This window comes from Paramormyrops kingsleyae, chromosome 12, assembly GCF_048594095.1.
Source record: "Paramormyrops kingsleyae isolate MSU_618 chromosome 12, PKINGS_0.4, whole genome shotgun sequence".
NCBI lineage: Eukaryota > Metazoa > Chordata > Actinopteri > Osteoglossiformes > Mormyridae > Paramormyrops > Paramormyrops kingsleyae.
The window spans coordinates 14083728-14104722 of NC_132808.1; the positions used below are offsets into that span (position 1 = coordinate 14083728).

General features: G+C 43.9%; 2 protein-coding genes across 2 annotated transcripts; one reads left to right on the forward strand and one right to left on the reverse strand.

Annotated features, from left to right (window-relative positions):
• Positions 1-1569: 1569 nt before the first annotated feature.
• oxa1l (OXA1L mitochondrial inner membrane protein) lies at positions 1570-10506 on the forward strand. Its single transcript, XM_023836459.1, has 10 exons — positions 1570-1704; positions 1910-2041; positions 2336-2615; positions 3282-3425; positions 3626-3711; positions 3798-3962; positions 8806-8910; positions 9029-9191; positions 10100-10180; positions 10265-10506. The coding sequence occupies exons 1-10, from the start codon at positions 1594-1596 to the stop codon at positions 10402-10404; spliced, it is 1407 nt and encodes a 468-aa protein (XP_023692227.1). The 5' UTR covers positions 1570-1593; the 3' UTR covers positions 10405-10506.
• Positions 10507-11359: 853 nt separating this feature from the next.
• slc7a7 (solute carrier family 7 member 7) lies at positions 11360-20526 on the reverse strand. The gene is made up of 10 exons (XM_023836457.2): positions 20087-20526; positions 16653-17305; positions 14580-14705; positions 14216-14360; positions 13619-13742; positions 13296-13399; positions 12818-12914; positions 12416-12565; positions 12079-12262; positions 11360-11919 (listed from the first exon to the last, which is right to left on the reverse strand). Exons 2-10 carry the CDS (start codon positions 17152-17154, stop codon positions 11843-11845), a joined length of 1509 nt encoding a protein of 502 aa, XP_023692225.1. The 5' UTR covers positions 17155-17305; positions 20087-20526; the 3' UTR covers positions 11360-11842.
• Between the last annotated feature and the right edge of the window lie 469 nt (positions 20527-20995).

A 20995-nucleotide genomic window follows, 5' to 3' on the forward strand; every position in this document is an offset into this window, starting at 1 on the left:
TGTAAGGCAGGGGTGTCCAATCTTATCCGCAAAGGGCCGGGGTGTATGCAGGTTTTTGGGATAACCTGTAGGTCAGCTGTTCAAACCCAGGTGTGAGGACTCTTCAGCCAATCAGTCCTCTAATTAGTAATCTAATTAGGGAGTTGAAGCGAAAACCCGCATACACACCGGCCCTTTGCGGATAAGATTGGACACCCCTGCTGTAAGGCAAGAGTCTGGAACACGTTCAGATTAGACAATTGGTCCCTTAAGTGTCTTAGCTGTGATGAAAGTGCAAATATTAAAATAAAAACCCTCAAACTCATGTATGGAACAAGTTTTGGCATTGTCATGTTAATGTAATATGTTGCAACATGCTTTTCCTTTTTTATTGTAGCCATTGTATCAGTACGTTCAGTCAGACACCAAGACAAGTGCAAAAGAACTAGTTCATTAGTTCATTGCACATCACTAATACACACACACACACACACAAAGGTTTGTAATTATATCTTGTGGGGACTCTCCATTTATTTCTATGGGGAAAAATCTGATCCCAACATAACAACCTTAAGCCTTATCCAGCCCTAACTTTAACCATAAGTAAACAAACAAAATATGTGACTTTTGGCATTTTTAGTTTTTTGATTGCATTCATAGATCTTTGTGGGGACATGAAAAATGGTCCCCACAACTTCAAAATAACAAGTTTTTATAAAATTGTGGGGAACCTTTGGTCCCCACAATATAATATTAACATAATCCATACACACATAGATCTCTACTCATTTCTTTGTGGGGACCATCCATTCATTTCTATGGGCAAAACCCTAAGCTCAACAATAACAACCTTAACACGTACCCAGCCTTAACCTTAACCATAAATAATCAAACAAAATACAAGTCTTTTGGCATTTTTAGTTTTTTGATTGCAGCCACAGATATTTATAAAATTCAATTTACCCTTGTGGGGTAGAATAACAGGTTTTTATCACATTGCGGGGACATTTGGTCCCCACAGTATAATGTATTCCTGGATCATGCACACACACACACACACACACACACACACACACACACAAGTCAGGTAAACATATCTTTATGGGGACCACTTATTCATTTCTATGGGGAAAAGGCTAATGCTAACTATGACGACCTTAACCTCTACCCAGCCCTAATCATAACCATAAGTAACCAAACAAAATACAAGAGTTTCTGCATTTTATAAAACTGAAGTTATCCTTGTCGGAAAATGTCAGTTATATATATTATTAATCACACAACTTTAAAATAAATATCATTTTCAGAGAATAAAATAATAAAAAAGGAAATTAATACATTTATGATTTGCACTAGTGTATATGTTAATGACTGATTTGGATACACAGGCTGGAATTATATAACAAAGTTCAAATGATAGCTTATTAAATAAATATTAAAAATGTATTATATGTGCCAAAAAACCTAGGCTAACTGATAAAATAAAAAGCAATAACCGTTACAGGAAAACAAAATGTTATAAGCAAGAATGTTCTATTACAACGCATAAGTAGCAGGGCGCAAGGTTTGTCCTTTTGGTCTTACCTTACGTCCTTCCTTTCTCAAATTCCCAACATGGCTGCGCTCAGGAGCGGGGTCACTCCATGTTCTCTCGCAAGAAATTTACTGAGAAATACAGATAGAACCGGCAGTAGTGCGCAGCGGTTAATATCCAGGCAGAGCTCGGTAGGTTTTATTGAAATGCTTGCGTTAGTTTCACTACAGCGATGGCAGTCCAGCGCTTACCTGTGTGTGGCTGTGACTTTGACAGTCGTTCATGTTTCTGCTACAACGATGCGTAACATCGTAAATCGCTTGACTAAACGTGTGATTGAAGATTTAATCCATTATGAAGATATTTATTTTGTTTCGCTGCTTTTTTTCTTCACAGACGTTGCCCCAGAAAACACCGCATCGTCCCGTCAGAGCCGTCAGGGGTTATATCACCTGTGCCTCCCTGAGTCGGCATCACAATGGACACTTATTTATCAACTCCGTATCTATCAGGCATAATAGCTCACAGGTAAGTGAAGTAAGATTCATTTTTATATCTAGCAATGTCTTATTTTCTTACCCTGCATTCTTTTGAGTTAATTTTAACCTGCCTTTAAAATGTGACTGATTTCAAACGCTTGAATGACAGCTGCTGTCATTTAATTAAATAAATTAAAATAGTTTCTGTAAATGACTTAGGAACGGTATGCATCAGATGTGTCCAAAAATATTCATAAGGCTGCTGAACTATGAGAACAAGTAATATAACAGATATACAGAAGTCTGTCGAAATGTAAATATTATTGAATGTTTCATATTTCAGACAGTGGCTGAAGCTGTCACCTCATCTGGCACCACCTCGGACGTGCCACCTCCTGCCCCAGACCCCAGCCCCCTATCAAGCCCCCTGCTCACACAGCCGCCAGTAGAGCAGGTCTCAGAGGTGTCTCCGGTGGCCGTAGATGTGCTGCAGGGCATGGAGCCGGAGCTCAGCCTATTAGAGCTCGGCCTGGGGGGATACACCCCCGTGGGAGTGATTCAGAATATCCTGGAGTGCATGCATGTAGACATGGGCATGCCGTGGTGGGCTGCAATTGTAGCAGGTGAGGAGCTGCAGTTGCATATGACAGTATGGGGGCATTGTAGTGTCGTCTTAAAATGCGTATTTGAGATTTCTTCACCTGGAATATGCTCGCTTTGACCCTTATGAGCCACACTACAACCAAGCCAGCTGATCAACAATAATAAATATGACAGGCAGGCACCTGCTGTTTAGGCTTTGCAAAAACCGTTTACACTTAACTGAGCCGCTCTGTCTTTTACTGTGAGGATGTGCAAAGGTGTGGTGTCCATGGTAACAGATTTATGATTCTTTATGTTTCATATGTAATTTACTATTTGTGGTCTGATTGTTTGCCAGACAGTCCTCATATACTAAAATAATATTTATCTTTTGTCAAGTTCTAATAACCATAATAACCTTGTTTCTTAATTCTAGCTAATGAGAATAGTTCTTAAGTTATTCCAATTGGACAGAGTGTTACATTGGATTTATTGGGTAAATTGCCTCCATTTTAAGGTCTCTGTCTTTTACAGCTATAGCCCTTTCCTCTGTAGTCCTGCTTAGTGGCAGTAATTCTGTTGCAGTTCCTCTAAAAACTGACAAAAAGCCCTTTCAAAGGTGGAAAGGTGGCAGGGAGGGACACCTGCAGGTTTATCAGCCCACAGCCCTGGTTCTTGCCAAACCACATTGCTCTTCCTGCCCGCAGGCACAGTACTGGCCAGGTGCGCGGTGTTCCCAGTGATCGTCAAGGGCCAGAGAGAAGCAGCTAAGCTCAACAACGTACTGCCTGAGATGACCAAGCTCAGTAACCACATGAACGAGGCCAAGAGGAGTGGAAACAAGTTTGAGTGTCAGTCTGCTGCCCCCCCCCCCCCCTCAGTGTTTCTGAGCTTCACTGCTCTTCAGGCTCAGTAGCTCATTGACAGCCAGCTCTTGGCCACTCTGCTCTGTTGGCCGAAATTACAATCAGCAATGCTGTACTGTGCATAACCTGCATTTGATTTTTCTCCTTGTATCAGATGCTCTGCTCTGATATTTTCCCTCTTTCAGTCTCAAAGGCCTACTCAGAGATGATGTTCTTCCAGAAGAAGCATGACGTTAATCCCCTCCGTGGGTTCCTAGTTCCTCTGGTGCAAGTATGTTCCTTGTATAATTTCTTTTTGTATGTTGTCATGAAAGGTACATTGTGAAAACCATAAAAATCCTTTCCTCTCTGTTTCAGGCACCCATCTTTGTCTCCTTCTTCATTGCCCTCAGGAAGATGTCATACCTGCCAGTTCCCAGCATGCAAACTGGCGGACTGTGGTGGTTCTCTGACCTCACTGCTGCTGACCCCTTCTATATTCTTCCGCTGGCAGTGACAGGAACAATGTTTGCCATTCTTGAGGTACTGCTTCCTTAACAATGCGGCCTTGGTGGAATGACCAGCTGGTTTCATGTCTGATCTCAGAGGTTGCATCCACCCTGCTATAATGTTGGGTTTTGAGTAGTTTTTGACATGACTGTGCAAATCTAGGCTGAGTAACGATTTAGGATTGGACAGAATTAGTTTGGTTGCTATACCAATAGCGCTTTTCCACTGGCATACAGGAACCAAGCCTTCCCTGAGTCATACCATGAAGTGAGACTAGTTACAGCACGGTTCCAGCCGGCTTTGGTTTTCCACTGCAGAAAGGTCGGCTTTGTAAAGGCGTTATGGGGTTTTACAGTGACGTAGAAACCGAAGAGATGCTTATTTACCGTTCACACGGTGTACATCATGATTTACTATGTGCTAATTCCCTAATTTTCTAGCACATTTGTGAGAATCTCTGTCACGCAAGCATAAAATGCTAGCGGGGTTAGTGATCACTTGCATAAATTTGCATTACAAATCCATTCCGATTAGCTGTTCTGTAGCACTTATTTAAGAAGGAGGTTAGAAATTTTCAAGTGTTGTGTTATAGGAGATGCATCAGTATATCGCGATGTGGTGACGCAGCCAGCTGGGTTTGCTCATGCTAGCCGGGCCATGTTAGCGCGTTACAGCTCAGGTACAGCAATGGAAAAGCGGAGAGTTTTGGAGGTATGTAATTCAGTGGTGAGGGATCTTTTTTATTACTCTGAAAGGTTCATCAACCCAGGTGTAAATCTCTCCAGGCAGAAGTTCTTCTGGTAAGTAGTAGTAAGTTTATCAGGTTTAAAATTTTTAATAAAATAATAATTAAGTTCCGTTTTAACACAAGTAATAACTTATTTTAGTGTACTCCGCACGTTACTGCATTTATTGTTACGCAAATTAATCTTTATAGTTAAATACACTATATAAATTTACTGGGCTGGGAGTACGGGGTCATAGTGAGTTAGTTAATTATGGGGCCAGCTCAGTGTTGCGTTTGCAAGATGTTTGCCCTTCTGGACGTTAGTGTCCAGTCGGACTTCATCTGCGAGCGATGTAAGCTAGTGGACTCACTCATGGTCAAGGTTCGCGACCTTGAGGAGCAACTGGCTCGCATCCAATGCAACAGTGAGTTAGATGAGCTAGTTGATACGCCGTTTAGAGAGACGGTGTGTACGCCACTAACGGGGGGGAGGGAGAATGAAGAGCAGAGAGGTCGAGAGAGCTGGGTGACCGTAGGTCGTAGACGCAGGAAAAGGCGTACACACGTTACAGAGGCGGCATCACCTGAGGTGTCTGTGTCTAACAGGTTTCAGGTGCTTCCAGCTTTAGAGCCGGAAGGGACTGGGGAAGCAGGTGGGCCCTTGGGCACTGAGGAGCCCCCTCCCCCCAGAAAGAGGGAGGTTGTGGTAGTGGGGGATTCAATTATTAGGGGAGTAGACAGTTATGTGTGCACGCGTGATAGAGGGTCCCGTACGGTGTCTTGCCTGCCTGGTGCCCAGGTAGGAGACCTTCCAGATCGTGTGGACAAGCTTTTGGCCCCAGCTGGGGTGGATCCAGTTGTCGTGGTGCATGTTGGCACCAACGACATAGGCAAGGGTAGAAGGGCTGTTCTGCAGGATAAATTTATAGAAGTCGCCAATAAGCTTAGAAGCAGAACGTCCATGGTGGTATTTTCCGAAATACTCCCCGTGCCACGCGCAAGTGAGGCTAAGTTAGCTGAGATAAGGAGATTAAATGCGTGGCTAAAAGGATGGTGTAGGAAAGAGGGGTTTAGGTTTATGGGGCACTGGAGGACCTTCTGGAACAGGTGGGACCTGTTCAAGCCGGATGGGTTGCATCTGAACCGGAGGGGAACCAGTGTACTGGGAAGGCGTATTTGTAGAGTAGTTGAGGAATGTTTAAACTAGGGACTGGGGGGGCAGGGAGGTTAGTTAAGTATGTAACTGGGGGGAAACGGAAAGCCCAAAAAAATCATATTATAAGTAGGCACTGTAATAAGCCTACCCTTTGTTGTCTGTATTTAAACGCCAGGAGTATTAGGAATAAAATTCATGATTTAGAGGCTCTTATCTCATCGGACTCTTATGATATTATAGCAATAACTGAAACGTGGTTGAGTGATAAGGATGGACAAGAATATAATATGGATGGTTACACATTGTTCCGTAAAGACCGTATAGGTAAGAAGGGAGGTGGTGTTGCAGTATATGTAAAGGAAATCTTGCAGGCAAGGGAGCTTACTGATATAAGTAAAAGTACGGAAGCTATATGGGTAAAATTAGATGCTACAAACTCAAATAGCCTAATTGTCGGTGTTTGTTACAGAGCACCCAATGTAGCTGCTGAGGAAAGCAGATTGTTATACAGTGATATTAGGATTATGAGCAATAAAAATGATGTGGTAGTTATGGGTGATTTTAATCTACCGGGGATACAGTGGGACATTGTTGCTGGCTCTTCTGAAAATGAACTTGAGATGGTGGAATTAGTACAGGATTGTTTTTTTACTCAGTTTGTTAACACCCCTACCAGGGGAGATGCCATTCTTGATCTTGTTTTGTCTAATAACCAGGACAGGATTGGTAAATTAGATGTTTTAGAACCACTTGACAGTAGCGATCATAACATGGTTAAATTTGAGGTTAAGTTTAGTGCCCGAAGAGCAAAGTCCAAATCAAAAATATATAATGTTAGGAAGGCTAACTTCAATTGTATGAGATTAAAACTAGAAACCGTGAACTGGATGGAGTTAAATAACAAAACTGTTGAAGAGGCATGGGAATTTTTTAAAAGCACATTATTGCAAGTACAAGAGGACTTCATACCTGTTTCTAGCAAGAATAAATCTAGGAAATTGCAACCTAGGTGGTTTAATAGGGACATAAAGTATAAAGTAAGGAGGAAAAGGGCTTTGTTCCAGAGATGGAAAATAACTGATGATGACATAATAAAGCAAGAGTATCTAAATCTACAGGCTGAATTAAAAAATGACATTAGACGAGCTAAAAGGAATGTCGAAAGGAAGATCGCATTGGAGGCTAAGGATGACGTTAAAAGTTTCTTCCAGTATTTTAACTCTAAAAGAGCTCTAAAAGCTGAAATTACTAATCTGCAGGATAGTAAGGGCCTTATAATTGAAAACGACATTGACATAGTAAATGAGTTCAATGATAGTTTTGCACGGGTATTCACTGTCGAGGACACTAGTAACTTACCAGTTCTTATTACTAATTCAACATCGTCTATAACTAATATATATATAACTGAAGCTGATGTTTTGCAAAGCCTAGCTAAGCTCAAAATAAATAAATCACAGGGCCCTGATGGCATCTTACCTATAGTGTTAAAAGAGATGAGGGATATTATTTGCCGACCCTTAACATTACTGTTTCAAAAATCCTTATCTGAAGGTGTGGTACCTTCTGATTGGAAGCATGCCAACATAACGCCCATTTTCAAAAAAGGGGATAGAAGTAATTTGTCAAACTATAGGCCAATCAGTCTAACTTGTATAACTGGTAAAGTTATGGAGGCTATAATCAAAGAGAAAATGGTAGATTACCTGGACTCAAATAACATTTTGAGGGATAGCCAGCATGGATTTAGGAGAGGTAGATCCTGTTTAACAAATCTGTTGGAGTTTTTTGAGGAAGCTACTCAGGAAGTTGATGATAAGAAGGCCTATGATGTCATCTATTTAGATTTCCAAAAGGCTTTTGATGTTGTTCCCCACAAGAGGCTCTCACTTAAACTCAAAGCGACAGGTATTTTAGGAACTGTAGCGACTTGGATTGATAACTGGTTAACGGATAGGAAGCAGCGAGTAGTTATAAGAGGCTCGATGTCACAGTGGGCCTGCGTTCATAGTGGGGTACCGCAGGGTTCAATTTTAGGACCACTTTTGTTCCTAATTTACATAAATGATATAGACACCAATATATACAGTAAACTGGTGAAATTTGCAGATGACACCAAGGTGGGTGGTGTAGCAGATACTGAACTAGCGGCTCAGCAGCTACAGCGGGATCTTAATTTAATTAGTGACTGGGCTGACACCTGGCAGATGAAATTTAACATAGACAAATGTAAGGTACTCCATGTAGGGAGCAGAAATATAAAGTACAGGTATTTTATGGGACCTACTGAAATAAAGGTAGCTGATTATGAGAAAGACCTTGGTGTGTATGTTGATGCTTCCATGTCTCATTCTCGCCAGTGTGGGGAAGCAATAAAAAAGGCCAATAGGATGTTGGGGTACATCTCCAGGTGTGTGGAGTTTAAGTCAAGGGAGGTAATGCTAAGATTATACAATTCCTTGGTGAGACCTCACCTAGAATATTGTGTACAGGTTTGGTCACCATATCTTAAAAAGGACATAGCGGCCTTAGAAAAGGTGCAGCGTAGGGCCACAAGAATGATTCCTGGTCTTAGAGGAATGTCATACGAGGAAAGGTTATTTGAGCTAAATCTGTTCAGCCTCAAGCAAAGGAGACTGAGGGGGGACATGATCCAGGTCTATAAGATTCTAACAGGTTTGGATGCTGTTCAACCGAATAGTTACTTCAGCATTAGTTCAAATACAAGAACTCGTGGCCATAGGTGGAAATTAGCGGGAGAACATTTCAAACTGGATTTAAGGAAGCACTTCTTTACACAGCGTGTAGTCAGAGTATGGAATAGTCTTCCTGATAACGTAGTGCAAGCTGAATCCTTGGGTTCCTTTAAATCAGAGCTAGATAAGATTTTAACAACTCTGAGCTATTAGTTAAGTTCTCCCCAAGCGAGCTCGATGGGCCGAATGGCCTCCTCTCGTTTGTATAGTTCTTATGTTCTTATGTTCTTATATCAGCTGGGGGCCGAATCAGGTATTGATAACCCCAACCTGCGTGCGATGAAGACCGTGTTCAGGATCATGCCCTTTGTCATCCTGCCGCTCACCATCAACTTCCCCACGGTCAGAGAAACACCTCTGCCTGCCCTCTCACGTCTTATCATTGTTTATAGTAACATTTGCTTGTTGACTGCTGACCTCTCTCACTCTCTCTCTCTCTCTCCCCCCCCCCCCCCTGCAGGCAGTATTCACCTACTGGATGACCTCTAACCTCTTCTCACTGGGCCAGGTGGCCTTGCTTAGACACCCAGCAGTCCGACAGAAGCTGGGGATTCCCGATCGCATCAAGCACCCTCAATCTGCACTGCCACAGAATGAAGGCTTCATCAAGAGCATAAAGTCAGGTACAGGGCTCCAGCAAACCCCAGTACAGCGTGGTGGCTAATGGGTTGGAGCAGAGTGCCTAGACCAGGGGGATGCAGTCTTACCCGAAAGGGCCGGTGTGTGTGCAGGTTTATGGGATAACCTGTAGGTCAGCTGTTCATACCCAAGTGTGAGAATCATTCAGCCAATCAGTCCTCTAATTAGGGAGTTTCAACAAAAACCTGCATACACACAACGGCCCTTTCTGGATAAGACTGCCCAACCCTGCCTAGACCAATACGGCACTCAACTCTAGAGTGTGAGAACCAATGGGCCGCAAGTGTGTTACATTCGTTGGAGACGACCGTACACATCTGAAGGTGTTGTAATGAAAAAAGGAAGATGGGCAGAGTGAAACCAAAATCTGCAAATATCTCTGTGTACGACAGACTAAAATATGATACTTTATTCATCCCTGTGGGGATATTCTCTTTTCACCTACCCCTTCTTGTTTTCCATGAGACACACAGACACATACCAGTGAGAGAAACCTTAGGGGCCACAGCACAGGGTCAGCTAGGGTGCGGTGCCCCTGGAACTGGGGGTTAAGGGCCTTGCTCAGGGGCCCAATGGTACCTTCAGTCTGCTGGCCCCGGGATTTAAACCCACAATGTTCTGATCACGGGCACTGGGAGCCACACACCAAAATGCATCTTCCCATATATGCTTCATTTACGTTGCTTTCGGTCCTTATCTATTAGTACATTTCCAGGTGCACCGAGATGCTGAAGTTAGCATCCCCTAACCTTAGCATCCCCTAACCTTAGCATCCCTGTTTTACCGTCTCTCAGTGGGTGACCTCCTGTAATGGTGATTTTTTTCCCCCCACCTCTCTCTCATTGCCCATCCCACTGGCACTAATGGTGTGTCTTGTCCTGTGGGGTCTCAGGCTGGAAGAATGCTCAGCTGGCCCACCAGCTGGACGAAAGAGAGAAACGTATAAAGAACCACCTGGATTTAGCAGCCAAAGGTGAGAATATCGGTCGGCTCCAACGGTTCTGTGTTTTTTTGGATGTAAGTGTATCTGACAGGAGTCATTTTTCTACCCCCTCAGGCCCCCTGAGACAGACTTTCACACAAAATCCTTTGCAGCAAACAGCAGCGTCAGGCGCAGCACTAAAAGCAGCCAATCCCAAGTCACAGACAGAGACAGCAAGCTTGAAGAAGAGGCCCTGGGAGGAGACCATTGGATAAGGGAAGAACCAGGCGCTTCAGTGCTCCATGAAGATGTAAATGTGCATATAGGTCGAGAACGTGAGGAAGATGGAATAATAAAAGCAATTACGTTTAAAAGATGACGATCTCAGCAAATGTTTGTTGCCTGAAATGCCGAGTTTGACTAAGTGACCTCAGCTGTCTCCGTCCTGTAGATGATAAATAACAGGAGACGAGGACCCTAAACCTAACCCCCACCATCTGCCTGGAGAGCACTTTGTCTGATGCCTGAAATGATCACACTGTTCTACTCCAGACAAGCAGAGTGACACATGGGTATTCTGATTAGACAGATGCATGTTCGGTCTGGGATGTACTTTTCCCACAGTTCCCACAAGTTGGAAGAGAAGGAGGGTGGAGATGGACAAAGGGCTGGAGGTTGTGTATGTAGAGAACATCCAGTTCATTGACTTGTTCATTGTATTAATCCTGATTTTCATGTTTCTGTAATTTCTCTCCACTCAAGATGAAGACATCCCACCTCAGGAATATCGATTTCAGGGGGGCAGATGAGGGACAGCTGGGATGAGGGGTGCTGGCCAGTATTTAGGTTATACCACATACTGTGGTATTTTCGGTCATTGTGTCAGTTTGCAGGAGACTCTCGGAACTTCCAGGACAGGTGGGGTGACTGAAGATAATCTTAATGTCCCACTAAACCTAAATCTCACTCAGACTGCTTAAGTCTTTAGCCTCTCCCATCAAGCATCTCACTCAGCCCTGATTCATGGCCCCTGCAGTGATAGCCTTAAGATACCTACTACAGTTTTGCTTGATTCTCAGACTACTATATTACTTTGTTCATTGTTAATGCACTAAAATAGTGATGTTTCTGTCCCTACCCAGAATAACGATTCCATCTGTAGTTCTAAATACATGGTAGTGTTAAAGGGCCCTACATTTATATGTGTGTATTTATATAGAGAATGTATGATAGGATCACCAGACATCTGTATTTGTTCTGCTAGGGGCATCGTACAAACAAATACTAGGAATACAATTGAGGAAAACAATTTGATTTCCATTTCTACTTAAAAAGTGCTTTTTGTTAGTTTAGCAACCTGCTTACCCCCACTCAGGTGCTACAAGGTATCCATTCATCTCAATAAGTTAAACAGGTAATGCAGAATCATTATTTTGCTAATATCTGCCGGCTCATAGTCGGTCACCATGTTGGATCCTTCAGCAAGGAGGACAAATGGTGCGTGTGGAGGGTTAAGTTCCCGTTCATTCCAGGTTGGGAAGGTTCTCCTGATGGAATCGGCAGCCTGCTGAGAGGCTTCAGGGCTCCGAGGTGAGCTGGCCAAACTCGAGTGTTGGTAACTGGGCAGTCTGTCTTCAAGTTGATAGCCAGCAGGTGTTCTTCCAGTTGGCATTTGGTTCACGTAGTTAGAAGTTCTTTACAGTTTTGTGGGTCTTACTGTGTCTTGGTATCGTCATCCATCTCCGTCACAACAGAATAGCAGACCTTCTGAATGAAATGACCTAAGGATGCTGAGAATGGGGACAGGGTGGAGTGCAGCAGTGTCAGTGTCATTACTTCATAACAGAAGGTCAATCATGAAATACATTTATAATGTAAAGTTTAACTTTAGCCCCATTTGCAGCATAAGTCAATGACAGGTCGTGGTCTCAGGTTCTGGGCCTGCTCACCGATGGCCTTGCGTATCCAGAGAGGCCTGCGATGGGCAGGAGTGTAGCAGCACAGGAAGTAGACGGGCACTCCTGATAGGGCAATGCCGATGCCAATCAGGGAGTTGACAGTGTCACTGTAGAGCGGGACCACCACGAGGAACACCGTGCACAGACAGAAGACCACTGGGAAGAAGATACTGAGCTGCGGGGGGGGGGGGGGGGGGGGGGGAGTCAGACTGTTACCATACTGGAACATTAGCCAGGCAAGTGGATTAAGGTCCATGTACACAGTATTTAAACAACATGAGAGCAGATAATGTGCGGAAACGCTGTTGATGTGAATATGGAGCCTCACCTTCAGGGGTCGTTCTCGGTCAGGTTGCTTCCAGCGCAGGTATAGTTGCCCCAAAATGGACAGACCCACAAAGAACCAGTAACTGAAGCTGTAGTAATTGATCAGTTTGAAGATGTCCTCCACACACAGATAGACCAGGGCCATGGCTCCCTAAACAGCAGCACATAATGGGTCGGTATGTGCATACTGGCACGGACTAGTGCCACATTCCCTTTTTAATGTACAAAACCCCAGAGATGGGCATCCACAAACGTGGGCAACCATGCATCAAAGTTACACACCACCATGCAGTGATACCGACATGCCACGTGAGTACACAGCACTGCGTGCCCATTCGCTGTCACACACACGCCCAGACAAACACGTAATGGCAACGTGCAGAGGACCCGTGAAGGGACTGACATTGAAGAGCAGGGCGGGGATGGGGGTGAAGCGGTGGACGTGGATCATGCACAGGGAGTCAGGGAGATGGCCTTCCCTGGAGCCCACGAAGAACAACCTGTGAGACAAGGAGCGAGACACCATCGTGCATGGAGAGAAGGCACTGGGAGATCAGGCTACTCCAGTGGTTCCCAAACGGTTTACACCGCATACCACCATTATGACCAATGTCATAAAAGGAGATATCTCCATATACCACTAGAGGGCACTCACACACTATAGTTTGAGAATCATGGAATTCCATAAATCGAACTCAATACGACTGATCATAAAATAGGCTTGTGCATCGGCTGTCAGCAAACCATATTAGAAGCAGAACCCTATTAGCCCACAGAAGCTCTTGACATGCAGAGTATCATTTACTCCATATTTCCAAACACCCTTCGGCTGTCATGTACGGAGCAGGCTGGTGATGACACTGATGATGAGCACCACTCACCGTGAGGCGGCCAGGATGGATGCATTGAGGCCGCCAAAACAGGAGAAGGCGACTGCAAGTGGAATGGTCCAATTGAACACCCCAAACACCTGATCCGCAAAAGTCTGCAACACAGGGCAGAGACCTCCATTTGATCAATAATAATCAATTAAAAGCTAAATAAAGTAAATGTGTAGCACATTCTACATTGAACACAAACGGAACATGTGTTTTATAGATAACAACCCTACTATCATTACAGAAAATATGTTGCAATTCCCTGCCATCCTTTGCTTTGAAGTCCAACTCTTTCACTTCTCCTTCGGAGCTGCATACGGTCTTACCACAGCCACAGCATCGCTGTCCAGAATGGCCTGGATATCTAGCACTGTGTAGTAGGCCACGTTGGTCAGGATGTAGATCACAGTCACTATTGGCATAGAGATGGCAATGGCCAGTGGAAGGTTTCTGCAGTTCAAACACCAGGGGGCGACAAACACCGATACTCAGTACAAGATGACACCCGAAGGTTGAGATGTCTTCAGTTCTGCTGCGAGAGCAAATTCATGCATTTTGTATCCTTACTCATTACATTGCAGGGTTATACTTTAGATATTAAACTACAGATTTTTGTAATTGTGGACACGTTTGATCTGCCCAGCTACTAGCTGTGTGAGGAACATCAGTCCAAACAGTAAAACAAGCTGAAAGTGATGATAAGAAGGATGTTACTACTTTGATATAGGCCACCATCAGAAAGGTGACCTTTGGCCCTCACCCCACCCTCTTTAATCCTAGTTAGCCTGTGCCAGCTGTTTCTCTGGCCCCTCCATGCCTCCTTCAGCCCCCCCTGAGCACTGTCTGGGGCCATACTCCTCATCCCAGTCTCCCTCCAACCCCCCCCCCCCGGGGCTCTGCTGCAGTACGGAACTGACACCCACCGCTCGGGGTTCTTGATCTCCTCTGTCACAAAGTTGAGCGTGTCCCAGCCGGAGTAGGAGAAGAGGGCCGAGTAGAGGGCCAGAGCCACGGCGCCGGGGTCCTGCGAGGAGCCTTCAAACAGCCTGTCGAAGTTCTGAGTGTGACCTGGTGCCGCCGGGGCAGGGACACCGACAGGGAGCGAAAAAGGAAGACAGAGAAACAGAGAAAGTTACTATTGCCAAAGGCTTCCATTCTTAGAACATTTAAATTAAAAACATATGAGCCCTCGTTCCCGCTGTCATTTCCTTAATTTCCTTTATTGCCTCTCTTTTAAGACAGTCTTTTCCCCCAGTCAGATCTCTGGGTCACCCCCTGTCTCCGTACCCTGGAATATCTTGACCAGGCCAGTGATGATGACAGCAATGAGGGCGACGACCTTGGCATAGGTGAAGAAGTCCTGGACCCGCGTCCCCCACTTCACATAGGCACAGTTGACAAAGGTCAGCAAGCCTGAGATAAAGACACAGAGTATCCTTCAGCCCCTAGACACACACACACACACAGACACAATTGTGAGTGAAGTATGTAGGACAGTGTTAAACCAGACCAACCAAATTCAAAAGGTTTCAGGCATAAACTCTGGCAGGAAAGTATTTAACCCGATTTAGTAAAACACAAAAATGGGACACTGTAGCAAAAAGCAGAAAAAAAAAGCCTGCTTCTGCATCTGGTGGGAGTACCCTAGCGCCCCTCACATACCACTGTGCTAATACTTTGCTTTATTATTAATTCCCATTCCAGGAAAAGAGGTTAGGAAGGTCAAGTACCCTTCAGGTCTCAGATCAGAGAGTAATCCAGGCAGGCATGGATCCCACACACACGGCTTGAGATTACTCTGTGTCTGTGTGTGTGTGTGTGTGTGTGTAAGGATGTTTAACTGCCTCATGGGAATCAGTGTCAAGACAGCCAAACCTGGAAAAAAAACCTGATGATTTGGGGAGATCCCCTAAAACTGAATGTCAAACAGTATTTTATTTGTTGCAGTGTGTTGTTTGTAATCATACAGTGTGTATCGCACTAGGGAATGAATGTATTGTTGTGTTGTGTACGGCAGTATATCAAACAGGGAGAGTCTCTGGTGTAAGGAAATGGGGTTGCTGACACCAGCAGTCCTGTCTGTTGTTTTTCCGTGACAAAAAAAGCTGAGAACAGCAGGGAGAGAAAGAGAGAGAGAGAGAGAGAGAGAGAGGAAAGAGCACATACACGTTTATTGACTAGACATTATAATACACTACTTAGTACATTATCTTCAGTACAGTGAGAGTGAATGACTGAATCAGACACCTTGTGCAACACAGAGGACGTCACTAATTGTTAATATCAGCTCTCACGTGCCTTTCACAGGCTCCTGCTGTGATCCCCCCCCCCACTAAAATCAAAAGAGGAAGTAACACAAGGGTAACAAGATACAATGCCATGGCTTCTTCTTGCGTTTACCAAAGAATTGATACAAAAGCTAATGCAAACATGAGATCCTGTACTTCATTTTTCTTTTTTTTGAGCTGAACAGCTAAAGTGAGCGTGACCCTAAACGTTTGTCACACTGCTGCTCGCCCCGTAGCTATTCTGTGAGCCGGTCGCTGCAGTGCACGGGAACCTCCAGTATGAGGCAATTTAACACTGGATGACCTTCACTGAAAGAGAGGGCATTCTGCACCTCCCAGTGCCTGTCAAAGCCGTCTCTCGCACCCATTTATGAGCTTGGTGCCTGACCTTATCTCCCTCTGCTGCTTTTGCCAATGTTTGCTCTACAGAAACCCAGGTACATTAGTGTTTCCAAAGGACATGCCTCCTCCATATGAAACACTTGCATTCTCAGCACCTAAATTTTTCTGTAGAACTGCTATATTAAAAGTTTAGGGTGAGTATGAAACTGCTTCCACAGCCTGTGATGGCTGAGACCTCGGCTGACCTTCCTTATGTTCCTCTGTTTTTCAGTCGGGTCTTTCTGTCCTCTTAGCAGTCTTACTCTACGTCGTCATTAGTGATAAGTGTAAGGGGCAAAGTTTTAATCCAAGAATGGACTTTATCTTGCCACTATCAGCAAATTTGTGTTTTGCGCAGCTAATCAGAGTGTGCCTCTGTGATTTTGCTGAGAGCCGTATTCTCAGATCCGAATGCCCTATCTCTCTGTAATGTAGGAAGCACATGTCCAAGTCTGCTCCGGGGGTGTCAGACCCCCACATCCCATCTATTTGCTATTGGCATTCTGGTTCCCAGAATTCTAAAAATATTTACTTGCCATACTTTGCTGTCCAGACTTACACGCTCGTCAACTTAAAAGTATATTGACAGGAAAGAACGATCTAGTTCCGCCATCAGTATTGTTATAGTGGCAAATCCCGCCTGTTTCCTCCTCCGCCCTCCCCCCACACCCCACCCCAGCACTTTACTCACAGATGCAGACAGCAGCTAGCAGGCGGTTGGCACTGTAGGGGGCAATGCAGGTAGGGAAGATGGGCTGCACCATGTAATTTGAGAAGGTAATGGCGATGACAGCCTGGCTGGTGGGCTCGATGATCAGCAGCGACGTCCACAGGCGGATGAAGGCCAGGAAACCACCGAAAGCCTCCAGGATGTAGGCATAGCTGGCTCCAGACTTGGTGATAGTAGTACCCAGCTCTGCGTAACAAAGTGCCCCAAACACAGAAAAAACACCCCCGATGGTCCACACCACCAGCGACAGCCCATAGGAGGCGCTGTACATCAGCACACCCTTCGGAGAGACGAAGATCCCAGAGCCGATCATGTTGCCCACAATCAGGCAGACTCCATTTAGGAGGGAGATCTCTTTCTTCAGCTTCATGCACTCTTCTGAACCAGTTGCCTTAAGTGATTCTCCTCCATTGTTTACCTTTGAGGCAGGCTCCTGGAGAGATGCAGGGACGTAGGATGCCATTTCTGTGTGTGTGTGTGTGTGTGTGTGTGTGTGTATAAACACTTATATATAATGTGTATGTACGTGTGCTTAAGATGTGCACTGTGTGCAGTCCTTATTTTTTACTGCTGTCCTTGCCGTTATTGTCCAGCTGTATTTGGCATGATGAAATCTGCAGACACAAAGAAAAAATCCTCAGTAAACAAAAAGATAACAGTATTCACCGTTTATTTTTGTGAGCATTTTTTTCAGTTTCTGATCCATGACTACTTCTGTGTTTTTTAACGTATATTTACTTAATCTGTTTATGTTTGATAGTTTGAAAAATTATCTACCCAACTGAGTATTAACTGACTAAAATTCATTAGATAGATGCTTTGCAGACATGAGCTCTTAGTGCCCCTGTTTTTACTTACATGCTCATATAACTGGCCATCAAAAGAAATGCCTCTTGCTGTCACTTAGATGAAAGTATTACTAAAATCCCCATGGGGAAATTGTCTTTTCAACTATCCCATTTGCTCTCCATGAGACACACACACAGACACATTTACAGGTAAGAACAAGCTTGGGGGGGGGGGGGTCAATCAATTTATGTAACATTTGGGGTTAAGAGCCTTGCTCAACAGTAACTTCAACCTGCGGGTCATGGGATTCAAACCAGCAACCTTCCAGTTACGGGCACCTAATCTGCTGAGCCATACACTGCCCCAAGATATATGACTGGCACTGAGGAACACAAAATAAGTGAAAGTATATTTTCATCCTCTGATCTGACGAACCGGGACATCACACTGCCATTTTCGGTTTGTTTACATTGTGTAAAGAAACAGAGTTTGAGTGTCTGTATGTACTGCAGTGGTATATTCCCACCCTTTATATAATCAACCACACAAACTGCACCTGTTGTCCAAAGAAATCTAAAAGTACCTCACTCCTGTACAGACACGGGAAACGTAAAAAGAAAGTCAAAATAACAGTGAATGTAAGATAGAGACAGTGAGACAGCTCACACATATTTATCTTTGCGTTAGGCAGATGGTTATTTTAGAGTGATTAGTGACCAGAGTAAATGACCCTTTTAAATAAGTACATACACAGAGGGAAAGATAAAAAGGGGGGTGGGGGGGCTGGGAAAGGTACACTGACATTTTGGTTTTCACTTGATGTCCACGGCTGACTCACTTGACCTCACAGTTCACAGCTGTGCTGATTTCCTGACTGTTTTCCAGGCAGACATGCTGCTGGTTAACTGAACTGTCATTTAAAACCGGTTGATCTATCAAGTCTGTAAAGCATTTACTTAATCTGCAGTATTGACTGACATTGCTGCGATCATCAATCAATGCTAGTCAATAATTTAACGCTCTGCCCCTCGCGTGAGACACACACCAGTAAGCGTGCTCAGGTAGCACGGTCTGTCGTAAGAGCAGCATAGATGCAGTTCATAATGCTGACAGTTACACTCTGTAAGGACTGCAGTGCCCACAAACACACGCACCCTTGACTCAACACGGTCACATGCCATGAAAAATTTCGTACAATCAGCTCACAGATGCACGCACACAGATCAGCCATCTGACTTAGTCACGTCATTTTCTTTCATCTTTCACTCTCTCATATCCATACCAATAGTTCCCTCTAATACGTCAGTCAGCCACTGGATGAATGGAGTGTTTCCCACCACTGGAAACAGTGTGCTGACAGTGCAGAACTAATGCTGCCTAATACCTAAGCTCAAATGGGCTAATAATACAAGACTCCTCTCACTAAGGCTGAGCCCAACACACTTGAGTGAAAGTATGCATAGAAACATGACTGGCAACACTGAATGAGTATGAAGACTGACAACTGAGAAGGAAGTAACAGACCGACCATCAGGACTGAGCACTGTGGATGCTGGACACAACAGATGCCTTCAGTGATAAAAATCCAGGCTCCAGTTTTCACTGAAACAATAAATTAAACTCCCCCAAAGTTGATTAGTGACTAAAAGTCAGAAAGTGGTGTGCATGAGCAATTATACAAGAACCAGACCTGTGGCTGGGGTCAGACGCTAGACTTCAGCATCTTCATGTGGAAAACAATAACATGAAATGGGTAAGATGGAGGAAGAGGAAGAGAAACGGTGACCAAATATCACAGGCAGGTGAAGGAACGGGAAGGCAGATGGAGCACAATGATTACGGAGAGATCAGCATGTGAAAAGGAGAGGAAGAAATTGGAGTGAAGATACAGACGTCACATAAAGATATGGGAAGGAACACTGAGAGAGTGGGAGAGACCTTTGCATTTCTGGTGCAAGGTTCATGGAGCACTGATAATTTCTGGAGAGGAGTTGTAAATCAAGGTTTTTTTCAAAGCCAGCAGCCCCCTTTCTCCCAGTCACTCATGGCAAAAATCATTAACTCAAAATCATCCCAATTGCTTCTTAACAACAAATACTGGGTTGTCAAGAACGCGTTCTCACATGTAATTCCAAATGAGCTTCACTAAATGAAGTACAAGTTCTCAAAATATTGGGAGCCTTCGGTAATCAACGTTGATGAAAACTTAAAAGATTGTTTCAGCAAACTCCACTAGGAGGTACCGACAAATAAGCAGTTCTTCATCTGCACAGGCTGTTGTAATTAAACAGGTGACATGACCGGCATAATGCACAACACTATAGTACAGCGTACCTTATAAGAGATCAACTCTAAAAACAGTTTCGATTTAAGACGTTTCTAGAATCCACTCGGAGGTACCTAGAAACAATACACAGAACTTGATTTGTACTGGCTGCTTTAGTGAAACAGGTGACATAACCAGCACAATGGGCACAATGCACAAGCCATGTGCATCTGAACTGTAATCTAAAAAAAAACAAAACAATAAATAAACATATATAAGCTTTAGTACCACCCACTTTAATTATTATTACAGAGTTACATTATTATTACAGTCGATTTACCTTCGAGAAACGTGTAGCGGCGACTTCTGATTGGTTCTCTTGACGCCGTCGATTTCACGTTTTATTGATCTGTCACTATTTCATTCTTTTTAAGTGTACATGTTTCGCCTTACAATGATGTGAGCTGAAACCGCTTATTGAAATACGGTTTAAGCTGACATGCGCTTTAAGGCTCCTACCCCTCGTTTTGCCGCCGCCGTCGCGTCTTTTTAATTTCTCTCCTTTATATGTTTGAAGTAGCTGGTGGGTTTTGATCAGCTGATAAACTTCTGCTTTCTGTAGCCCAACACTTCTGCTAAGGAAACGGGACGGGAGTGAGAGAGAATGGGAGGGTGTTCGCTACTTTATTATACCACTTTAACTGCGTAAATGATTTATGTCTGCTGACCTTTTAGGTAGGCTACTTCCAATACTGAAGCTCGTTTAAATACGTGTACTACGAAACACTCACATTATTCATCAGAATAAATGCATTAGTTCTCTGATTCCACATTTGAATCAAAATGTGGCTTGTAAAAAAATATTTGCACTTTTTATAGACGTTGATCCGTAACATTAATGCTGGCAGATTTTAACTGCACCCAAACTTCATCTACTTCATCTGATATCATCTCAGTCCATAATTACATTATCAAACCCGAAAACTGATATTGTTTGTTTCTAGAATAAACCCAAATGCTCTATAGCGGTACCTAGTGAACTAAATATGCTATTACACGTCTCTCTTCTAGCCAACCTGACCTTGTGGAGCTGCAGCTTTTGATCCTGAGAATGTGCAGGTAGTCAAACTAAATGACCTAAATATTGAGAAAAGCCTAAAACTACTACAGTGAGCATGTTTTATCTGAAAAATTTCCTGAAACTGTTAAATGGGATATATATTTCCTTGGTGTTATAGGACTATTAGTC